We start from the raw sequence: 11,873 nt of genomic DNA, 5'->3' as shown, positions 1-11,873 counted from the left end.
TATTGGTTCAGTAACTACCATCGTAACTCATATCTAGTTCCTTAATCAATTTGATTGAGATTCTACTAATCTTTAACTTTCCAAAATTTATAATCATAATCACATGTAATATACTTCAAAAAAAATTAAAGCTCCCACTTCTTGAACCCTTCAAGAATTACCCTAGTAGATACCTAGGGATGGCAAAAATACCCATACCCGCGGGTATCTGCGGGTAAAATCCGCTATAGATAATAAATGGATAGGCTAATTGGGTACCCGCGGATAATGGGGACAGATAATTTTTTACCCGTTTATAAACGGGACGGGGGTGGGTATGATGATATCCATACCCGCGGGTACCCGTTTAATAATATTTCTTAAATATCCTAATTATCCTTGTACCACATAACCCTAAAACTACACTCTCTCATCTTTTTTTCTTACAAAAGTGAGGTTGATGAAGTTACCAACATGTGTTAAGCATGTTATAGAATTATGTTGGATGTAATTTGATTAATTTTCTATCTTTGATTGGACCAATAAAATTTATGTATTTTAAGTTGTTTACTTTCATTTGAAATTATGAGATTGAATTATTGTAGCTTTATGATGAGACTTTAACTTACTTGTGAGATTGATGTATTTTAAGTTATTGATTATCTTGCATTTTTATTATTATTTCAACAAAATTAACGTTAAATACAAGTTCAAAATTAACATTGGATTTTTATTTTTAATATTTCAATTACATTAAATATAAACTTAAAATTATTTGTAATATAATTTTTTTAATTTCTTAAAAAATTTATAAATATCCATGGATATCCGCGGGTATTCAAGAAATTCATGGATACCCGCTTAATAAATACCTGTATGGATATGGGGTGGGTATGAGGCTAATTTTTATTTAGCGGAACGCGGGCGGGTTTACTATTACCGCCCTCATAGGGCCCCATTGCCATCCCTATAGATACCTATTACAAGAAATTTTTCTTTGAGAAACGTACTCAAAGATTATAAAAAGATATCACATAACAATCTGAATTAACTAAGGTGATAATTAAAACAAACTCAGTAATTAATCTTTAATCATTCATGTGAATTATGTTAACTCAAACACCTTGAATCTTAATGCATGATAGAAATCTCACAAGTGTTTCACTCTTATTTTTCAATAGATTCTACTAAGAATTTGTAGATTATAAGCTTACTTTAAGTTTTTAGAAAAATGAAACTCAAAGTCATATCAACTTCTCAATGTAAAATTTGTTTTATATTGAAAATCACTTAAGATAGTCAATTTTTATGGGATAATCATTTTTTTCCTAAGAAAATTATTTTTGTTTATCGTCTTGATTCTAGAAACCAATTAAAAATAAAATAATCGCCTATTTTGAGCTTTAATTGATTATTGTGAAGATTAGTATTTTCTACTTTGTAGATAATCAATTATTTTATTACGTAGTTAATTATTTGTAAAAGCCTTGTATAACTTTAATAAATCTGAGTATTATAATCAATTATATTAAGTATGTAATCAATTACTGTAAGTAAAATATAATTTTTGAAAAATTTTGAACTTAATTACTTTCAAAAATGCTTTTAAACACTTTGTTAATCATTTTTAATCTTCAATCATCAACTACATTAAGATTATAGACCAATTACTAGAGAGACAAGACAAAAAGTATAAAACAACACAAAATACAACTTTGCATTCTTTAAAATGCATTTTCAAAATTCCTAAGAGGTGATACTTAAGCAGTGATGCTGCGTGAAGATAGAAACACAAGTGCCAAAAATTCCATACTATTGTAAGAATTGGTATAAGAGGGAGAGAAAAGATAGTGAAATTAGCTACTAAGCAAGCGTCCAATTTAGCAATTGGTTTCCAGTAATTGATATAAATGATTCCTTTACATTTTTAAGCAAATCGTAAACCTGACTGTTAGCAACTTTTCAACTTATCAGGGGATTTTTCTGGTAGAGTTTAGCATGGGAATGGGATTAACACCGTGGTGAAGAAAAAGTAAAAACAAAAGGAATAAGGATTAGCGTGATAAGAGAGGAAAGATAGAGTCCAAACTCTGAAGTGATGAGTCACAGTTCTCTTACTGTCTTATATCCAGGGACAACAATTATAAAGAGGGAGCAGGACTTTTTTATTTTTATTTATTTTATTTTATTTTTATTTTTATTTTTGTTTTTTATTTATAATAAAATTATATAAGTATTAAATCATACCTCCTCCGTTCTTTATTATAAAAAAAAAAAAACTTTTATTTTTTAAATATAAATAAATTTTAACTATTTTTACCTCATTTAATAATATTATTTTAAAATATCTCCCTGACCTTTTAGTTGCATTACCTCATTTGACATTTATAATAAAAGATAATTTGATCTCTATTCATTGACATGTCACCACTATAATACTTAATAACATATATACAAGAATACAAATTTTTAAAATAACTTACCATTAGTATAATTTAACCTAGAAAAAGATGTCAATGCTATGCACTTGAACGCCTTAAATAATTTAATATCTACATTACCATTTGTATAAATATAGATCGTGGATACTACATGACACCCACATAGTTACAAAAAATATTACATATTTTAGAAATATTTTTCATTCTTATAAAATTTTCAAAATTTAATTTTAGTCACCATCAAATAACTAAGTTGAATAATAAAATCATAAAATTCAAATTTTTATTTTTATCTTATTTTAATCAATTCTTAAATTTACAATCTCTTCGCACTTCCACCCTACGTCACTAACATTACGTTCAAGAGTACGTTACTTTTAATACGTTATCGTCGTAAAGAGAAATGTTGCAAGCCAATTATAATCTACTCGGGTAAAATTTCTCTATCTTTGCCGAATATGCGAGGATCATTTCCCCAACGATGAAAATGTAGTTGCATCATTATTGTGACAAGATAATCGATATCTTGTCTAGAAAAATAAAAATAACTAGAAGCATGAATTTCACTTTAAAGTAATTTAAGTAGAATAACCATCGATTGAAACTAAAATTAGAAACAATACTTTTCGACAGACTCCTAAGTTATTATAATTACTAAAACAATTATCATACACGAAAACCTCTAGGGGCAATTCCATCAAGTGGCTCCAACAACACCAAATCAACACAGGAAACATTGTTCTATCCCTTTGAATGTGGTTCATCTTGCGGTCCAAATTCCACCTGTGCACATCAACATGGATTGTCACTGGCTTCACACGAATCACGACAATATCAAGAGAACTCAAGTGAAGGCTTTTGATGAAACCAATGAATAATCGTTGCCACTTCCTCAGCCTCTTGTTTGTCGTGTGTTGTAGGATTTGCAGTTCGGGCACTTCTGAGCCATAAAATGAAACTGGACGTTTGAATTTTTTCCACAATCGTTGCACAGGATCCAAACCTGTTGAGAGCAACACCATTAGGCAATGTGATACTTGATTGACATATATCAAAGTTGTAGGTTATTGAATTTGTTTAGTTTGGTTTGTATTAATAACAAGTAATACTACTCATCAGAGTTGAAAAAGTAACACTGACCATTTTGTTTTGATATGGCTCAGGCATTGGTGTAGCAGCAATCTCAATGTCAAATTTCTCCCAAACCTTTGACATATCACAGACTGACTTCGAGCAGAGAGGGCACGCATACCTGATATAGAATCAAATACAATAATCAGGATGAAGTTTCAGATAGAGAGGAAGAAAGTAAGGAGTTGAGAAACTTTGTGACACTCACTGGAAATGTTCTCTCATTTCATTCAGGCAGCTCTTGTGCATTGTATGTCCACATGGCATGACAGTGACATCATTTCTTGATTCAAACAAATACTGCAATCAATAAATTTGGTGTGCTTGAATCAGCCTCCAACAATTTGAAAAGATGTCAGAGTGATATTTAAATCATAAAAGATGTGACACGTTACCTCAAAACAGACAGGGCAGTCATGATGCATTGCTCCTTCTACGCAGGGGTGACTATTTTTAAGCAGAGTTGAGTAGCAACAACCTGTGCAGAAAATTACAAATGTAATGACAAACAGGTAGTGCATTTTAAAATAATCGCATTGCTTCTGTACTAAAACGCATAGGAATGATTTAAAAAAAGGGGGGAATTAAAATAATTACTTACCACACTTATAGCAATGGAAAAAATTCTCGCTTCCTCCAGTTCTGTATTATGTGAAAAGATATGAAAATAAATCAGTCTGAATTTTGATACAAAACCTAGTAACTTCAAAAGGGCAAAAACCATTAAAGCTTAGAGATATACTTAAAAAAGTAAGGGTGGGTATGCAGACTAGTTTGGCCCATTTAAGACCCTCCCCCACAAAGCCTACATTTTTAATGAACTAAATAAATCCAGTCTATAAAATAAGTGATCTTTTTTTTACTAAGCTTGCATACGTCTCACAAAACTCATGATTAAACGACAAGCTCATAGACCCAAAATTTTTTTTTTTAAAGTATTTTTTTCCTTCCTTTTTATGCCATGAAAATATGAGGAGAAATGCATAAAAAAATATTATATAAAAATATAAACATCAAACAATATAAAATAAATTTTTTTTATGACAATCTTAACATATAAAGGTTTATACATTTAAACTAAAACATTAAAATATTAACATATCAAGCTTGTACATTTAATCTAAAATATATTTATGCATAAAAAATCTAAAACATATTAAAGTAGTAAAAGTGCAATATATTTTAAATAGAAAATATATTAAATTTATTACTTATTACTTATTACTTATACTTATTTATTAACAAAATACGAAAATAACTCTCATTTCAAAATCTATCATAAAGTTAGAAAAAAAAAATTATTCTCTTAAATGGGTCAGCTTGCAGAGTTCGCAGATTAAATCTGTGAAATCTACGGGCATCTCTGATCAGCTTAACTCCTCTTATAATTACATAGATTTTAAAAAATAAGTCCGTTAACCTTGCAAGTCACAGGCTTAGATTTGAACCTATATTAAAAAGTGATCTTAAGTACAATACAAAAACAGAGTACCATAATCTAGGAGCAATTATAGTCTGCATTTCCATTTTCACAAAATTCCCTAACATTGTGTACAACTGCTAGACTAGATTAGTTATTAATTAGGGTGGGTAGCCAAGTGAAGTGAGAAAATATTATTACTGGGGGCCACATTAACATCTATCATAACAATAGATTGAAAAACGAAATTGATAGAAAAGGTGGAGCCCCCTTCAAACACGTTATATTCCCTGCCTAAAATGCACAGATGCTGATATTTCAGATGAAGTAACTAGATTAGCAATTCATACCTGCAAATTCCACAGCCACTGCAATGGTACTGCTGCTTAGAGATCTGCAGCACATAAAAGAAATAAGTAAATAACACGATACCAATTCAAAATCTCCGTAGCTTAAAAGTCTTATAATCATTCCCTTCTACAGATAAAATAAAAATATATATAAAACGAGAAAGAAACAAAATATCATTAGTTCCAGTATTATTTACTTACATCATCATCAAAAAGCTTGCATGTTCCACAGAAGTACTTGCCCATACAAACACCACAATTTATACAGTATTTCTGAACCTAGAAGCAGTTAGAATCAACAAAGAAAGTTAGCTTCAAATATTCAATGCAGATTGTAAATTACAAAATTCCAGCTTTCGTAATGGATGTTTTCTTGAATAAAATAAACAGAAATACTTTCAAGCAGCCTATTGTCTAGAGTCAATACTGTTTCCACAAAACATCTGGCAGCAATTTCAGAAAGTAATAAGGGTTTAACTACCCTTTTAATCTCTATAGTTTCATACACTTTTACCTTTTAGTCTTTATAATTAAAAATGTTCCATTTTAATCCCCATACATACTGTTTTTGTTTCCTGTTAGTCCTTGTTGTCCATTTTTAAAGAGATTAAAAGGTATATTTTATAAAACTATGAGGACTAAAAAATACAAAAACAGTATATAATGGGACTAAAATAAAAAATATTTTTAATTATAGGAACTAAAATGCAAAGTTTACAAAACTATAGAACCAAGAGTAATTAAACCAAGTAATAAGCTGTAAATTTTCTTTATCAACAGCACCCTTTGTTTCCTTTAGGCCTGTGAATGCACATATGAATTAACATACTAGGACTTTCTTTTTATTTCAAAATAGTAAATATTTTTCCTCAAAAGCTATCTAGACCCTCCTTTACAATATCTATATACCACAACATGAAGAACTTATAAAGACATTGAAGAAATTCTAAACTCACCTCTTGTTCGGTTCCACAAAGTGAACAAATCACCTGAGTATGTCAAAAAAGAAAAAAAAAATCATTAGCACTAAGGAATTCCTTGTCCACGATAACAGAAAAAATGTGGAAAAGAAATTGAGGATGTTCCAATCAGAGATGTCCATATAAATAAGCAACCTGTTTGACTTGGTGGCGGGGAATGTCATGTCTATGCTTCTGATCAATGTTTATATCATTCTGTAGAAAAAGTGAAATCATAATAACAAACGTAAGTTCCCCAAAAATAGAAGAAATGGTACAATTCAAGAAATAAACATAATCATGCAGTTTGTTATGAATGGAGAGCTTGGGCTCACTGTAGGAGTATGCTCTGTGGCAGTAGTGTGCTGAGGCTATTCTAATTTATACATGCTAATAACGCACACTTGATTCTCTTTCATTTATTCAGATATAACTGTTACTAGGGGTTTTGCGTTTGCATCATATACATGTTGCTAATGGTATAAAAGTAATCAAAGAATGGAAGTGGCACGGCAATTAACAAAAGGAGCATCAAACAAAATTGGGCTGAAACATAAAACAATATGGAACTATATCATTTGACAACAACAACCATAGATTAAGTATTATAAACATACAACTACCAATACGAGATTTGTTTGGGGAATTTACTTACTTTTGCCTCATTGTGACAATGGCGACAATCAAAAATCTCATTACAACAGGGGGCTCTGATACGGCATCTTCTCCGGTAATGTTGACATCTGCAGACAAAGCCTAATTTTAACAAAATAACAGGAAACACAAACTTAAAGACGGAGAAGAGTTTATGAATACGAAATTACCCATGCTCCATGTATCCTTTCTCTCGCAAGTCATTGATATCTTTGTGATCCATAGATTGACTTAATTCTTCTCCAGGTAAGTGCTCTGCATTTGATTCTGAAGGATACACTTCCTTCTCGGTCATGTGTTTAATGTCATTGCACTCAAACTGCAGAGGCTCAGAGTGCATCACTGCAACCTCTCCCATGGTACTAGCTACCCTCAGATAAGATTACGAACTATCTAGAGGCAAGAAGTAAGCTTAGGAACCTGCATGCAGGAACACATTTAGAAATAATCCTAAAATTTCTAAAGGCATATTTAGTCACCCCATCAAGCCAGGTAAACACCAATGAATCGGTGGTTTCTTCTACATTGCCGCAGACCAATTGAAATCAGCAACAACAAAACGCAGCTCCAATCAGCACTACTCCACGAGGGGAACACATCAAAACAAGTGTATATACAAGAATTCCATATACTACTACAAGCAGAACTGGGCTACTTGACAGCCTGCAGCTGTAAATAGAAAATCCATAGCATTGAATGATCACTTGAATCCTTGAAGAACTCCCAGAACCAAATCCAACTATACTGGAGCGAATCAATAGACACTCCAACCTATGTTGAAAGCAATAAATCACTCAATCAAATGCATCCCATACAATATAAATAGTATATGTGTTGATTTTATTGTCCATGAAGGGCAAGCCTACCTGAAATGCAGTTCTGCATTGACTCCTCCAAGAACTGAAACTTACCAAAAGGAAATACTCAATAAATTCCATATCATCTGCACCTCTGTAGATTCCTTTGGATCAAATTATATCCCTTTACTTTGTTAACTAGGTAACTTGACAGTGGACTATGCGTTCACTGCCAAAAAGAACATTAACACTTCTTCAGGGGACCAGGTTATCAATAATCAAGAACGAAATTGTTATCCACGTAGGGAGGACCAACCACAACAAAACAAAGGCTGGAAGAAGGAAACATTGGCACCGATAAACAATGGGAGTAGGATCAAGCCAGCCTTGTCACTGTCCATAAACTGGCAAAAAATCATATGAATAGTTCTAGGAAGAATGCACAAGGGATATCCCACATTCCCACCCATTAGAAGCTTTAACAACATCAACTGGCTCCAAAGTGATTCCCCACAGTACGGATCATAGACGAATAGAGACAGCTAAGGCAGTAAAAGGTATACTTGTTTGGTCAGTCTTCCCTTCAAAGGAGTAGTAGTATCCAAGCAGCAGTAGCTTTCTGCAACTGGGTAGTCCCCTTTGGATGCAAATCGCATTTTCCTGCAATAGACTTCTACATAGAATCTAAACTGATATAGCCATTCACCTGCCTCGAGTCTCCTAAAATTTTCTCTGAAAGACCTATACAGATCATTCCTATCCATTCAAGTAACTGGTAAAAGATGTCCAACTATCTTATTACTTTAACCACAACCTGCTTTGTGCCTTATTTTTCGCTTAGATTCTTATCATAACCCACTAAGGGCTGTGATTTGCACAAAGCACAGCAAACCAATGTTTCAAATACCGAACCAGATATTCAACAGGGGTTTGGATCATAGTTCAAAACTAGCTAAACCAAAAAGGGTTTGGATCATAGTTCAAAACTAGCTAAACCAAAAAGGGTTTGGATCATAGTTCGAAACCATCTAAGTCAATGATTCAACAGGGGTTGAAATATAATCAAACCGGTTCATGGTTCGTCCAATTGAACACTGATTTTTAAAAACATTGCAGATCGCGGACAACTAACGGTTTAGTTTTAGCTTTTTCCAACAATTCAACACAATATGAAGATACGAACTGTCACAATCCGAACCTTACAGCATTATCATATTCATAATTTGAATTATAAAACCCGAAAATTAAATAATAACCGTTGGAAGGAAGAACTACACAAAGTGCAGTTTTTGAACCGAACCAAAACCTTTTGCCACCAGCCACCGGTTGAATCGAGGCTTCATTTTCTGACTCAATTTCTATGATATTATTACACAACCTATACAATGCCATCATAGATCATCCACAGTAACAACAACAACAACAATTCATGCCAGAAAACCAAGGTTTTTATAAATTCCACTAAACCAAACAAAACCTTGATTTTCACAACATCGAATTGAGCAAGCAGCTACGTACCACAAAAGCAAACAAATCAATCACACAACCAAAACAAACAAACACTTAGAATTCAAAATTGCACATAATTCAAACACCAGAAAACGTAAAACGCAGCAACCGAAACGACTATCTTCGCCTACAAAACGGCAACGAAATTAATAATAATTAATTAATTAAAAAAAAAACACAGCAACATTACCTAACAGAGAAAACAGAATTATTAGTAATATTATTATTCACAAAACGATCACAGCAAGGAAAATAATAAAACCGCAATCACAGAACAACAACGAACTTTCGACTCGACGGCGACGCAATCGGCGATTGAAGTGAGTAGCAAACGACGTCGTAGTCTCGCTTTGAATCTCCGGCGACACGTTTTGGTTGGAATGCAGAGGGGAACGAAACGACGTCGAATTTATAGGGCAAGTGAATGTTCTAACTTGGATTCGAGAGGGTTCGAAATTGACCGTGCCTACACGAAAACAAAAATTATTATTATATACAGTAATTTGAAAGTGACTGCGGCATAATCATATTTGCCCCGCAAAATATCTCCATTACGATATCGATTGAGGTGCCGCCACGTGTTGCCTCGAACTCAGTGCAAGTATCTTAACATGCTTGGATTAATTAAGGAAATGTGATTAGCGATCTGACTCAGCAAGAATGTCTTTAGATTTGGATTGGATAAAAAAAAAAAAAATTTGTATAATTGTATAATACAATAAATGAGAATCGTTGGTCAAAATTGCAGGATCTAAATATAAAATTTTATATGTGTCAACATCAAAACAAATAAAACGTGTCAGAGGATTCATCACAGGAAAATATACGTGATTGTGAAGTATGAAATTGGGTTATTGAGGTCTAGCATTTTGTTTTTCTATTTTAAAAGAAAAGTTGGTATGATAGTTTTTACAAACACCTTAAGAATTGAAAAAATGATTTAATTTCTATAAATAAAAATGAAAGTAGTTTTTTTTTTTTTTTTTTGCTTCATGAAACTAGATAAATGAACTCTAGAAAAATTAGTCTCTTTTCTCTTTCCATTTTGTAGTTGTGTAATTATATATAATAAGATGTCAGATTAATTAAAAATTATAAACAGCTTATTTAATAAGAATTTTAAGATGAATTCTAGGGTGGACAATTATAATAGGTGATTTTGGTAGTTAAATAATATATAACATAATGTTGTTTTATACTATCTGATTTAATAATATGTCATTTGTAGTGAATTATTTATTTATTTATTTCCTTTTTATATTTCCTTTACCCTTCCTCCCCTCTCTCCTCATCTTACAACTAATCACCATTCTACCATGCACACACAAATGGAAGGTGTTATAAGTATGGCTTCAACAGTGTTACTCATTCCCAAATGAGGATCCACCATTTGCAACCCAAACTTCATGAACAAATCCAATAAGGGCCTCATCATCACACCTTCATCCCAAGGAAACGTTCCAAGACTACCATTTTCATAACCAACAATCCCCATGCAACACTAAATTTGGCTGAGGGTGGTGTATTCTTAAATTTATAGCAAATTAAAATCCTATATATGGTGTGTTGACCACCATAAATCACATGTCACGTGGATACAAAATTTAATGGTGTCCAATTTGATTCATAAATTTACTTATTAAGTTAAGAGTTCGCAGAAATTCATTAAAGGAATTTTTCCCTAATACTAAAGGATCTTCTTGAATATATATAGTAGGATTTTAATGGTCGTATGAGGTGTAAAATTGAGTAAAATTCTTTATTTTGTAAAATTTGATTTTAAACTTTTTTTTATGAGAGTAAAGATTTTACTAATGTTTTTCTAGATAAATTTTATTTGTGACTCTCTTTTTATTTATCGGCAATATTATTTTGAAATCATGGGTTGTCCTTTTATTGATAAATTTACGACTAAAGTAGTTAATAAAGTTGTTTACACGTTATTTGTTTTGGAAAAATTTAAAGAGAAAAATGACACAATAATAAAGGATGTAATCATATTTTTAAAAGTGATATTCCTAAATTGCTTGTTTTATCCCATGTTTTTTGGGTTATAAAGTTAAAGATTAAAATAGAACAAAAATTGTATTAAAAAAAATGTAATATAATAGATGCAATGAGTGTAATGTCATCCGAAGAGATCCTAAATTCATTTGACAACATTCTCCAACAATGAACTCACTCAATAAGTTTTGAGGCTCGTCCAACAAGATTTCTAAGTTATACGACAACTTTTTTTTTTTTTGTTTCAATATTACTCGCTGATAGTTGCCTAACAAGTTTTAATAGTCGCCCAATGAATTTTAATAGTTGCCTAGGAAATCTAGTTTTACAAATCTTGGTTTTTATTATTTTAACGTTGAGTTTTGTTAATATAATGAAGTAAAAAAACTCAAATTAAGTATAATAGATTAGGGTTCATAAATGGGATTAAATCATTTATCACTTAAGGAATTAGAGTTAAACTAATTTAAAGAGCTTGAAAGTAACTTGTTTAACAAAAAAGGACTTAGAATGAAAAGATATTATCTTAAAGAAGAATCAACAAGATTCTGATAAACTGTTTTAATTCATAGAGTTTTTTTTGAACATCTTATAAAAAATTAGTTGGAAAATATCAAGCCCAAGAGACT

At 31.6% G+C, this 11,873-nt stretch overlaps 1 protein-coding gene across 4 annotated transcripts; it reads right to left on the bottom strand.

The window, feature by feature from the left end:
* Positions 1-2,965: 2,965 nt before the first annotated feature.
* Positions 2,966-9,673, bottom strand: LOC109787955 (putative E3 ubiquitin-protein ligase RZFP34). Of its 4 annotated transcripts, none has more exons than XM_083063904.1 (13): positions 7,801-9,647; positions 7,414-7,705; positions 7,105-7,323; positions 6,936-7,023; positions 6,437-6,496; positions 6,278-6,310; positions 5,523-5,600; positions 5,322-5,365; positions 4,153-4,193; positions 3,947-4,029; positions 3,760-3,851; positions 3,561-3,672; positions 2,966-3,423 (listed from the first exon to the last, which is right to left on the bottom strand). In XM_083063904.1, exons 3-13 carry the CDS (start codon positions 7,290-7,292, stop codon positions 3,313-3,315), a joined length of 930 nt encoding a protein of 309 aa, XP_082920030.1. In that variant the 5' UTR covers positions 7,293-7,323; positions 7,414-7,705; positions 7,801-9,647; the 3' UTR covers positions 2,966-3,312. The 4 variants fall into 4 exon arrangements, with proteins under 4 accessions (XP_082920030.1, XP_082920029.1, XP_020202157.1 ...); XM_083063903.1 differs by having other exon boundaries at positions 7,105-7,354; positions 7,435-7,705; XM_020346568.3 differs by having other exon boundaries at positions 7,105-7,705; positions 7,801-7,960; positions 8,048-9,646.
* Between the last annotated feature and the right edge of the window lie 2,200 nt (positions 9,674-11,873).

This window comes from Cajanus cajan, chromosome 9 (genome assembly GCF_000230855.2).
Source record: "Cajanus cajan strain Asha chromosome 9, NIPB_CcT2T_4, whole genome shotgun sequence".
In the NCBI taxonomy this organism is placed as follows: domain Eukaryota; kingdom Viridiplantae; phylum Streptophyta; class Magnoliopsida; order Fabales; family Fabaceae; genus Cajanus; species Cajanus cajan.
This window is presented reverse-complemented; position numbering and strand designations above follow the sequence as displayed.

Excerpts from the sequence above, each read along its gene's own strand:
- LOC109787955 (XM_020346569.3), bottom strand. The coding sequence starts at position 7,292 with ATGGGAGAGGTTGCAGTGATGCACTCTGAGCCTCTGCAGTTTGAGTGC. Across the intron at positions 6,497-6,935 it reads ATTGTCACAATGAGGCAAAA|AATGATATAAACATTGATCA; the intron begins GTAAGTAAATTC and ends CTTTTTCTACAG. Across the intron at positions 5,366-5,522 it reads GCAAGCTTTTTGATGATGAT|ATCTCTAAGCAGCAGTACCA; the intron begins GTAAGTAAATAA and ends TATGTGCTGCAG.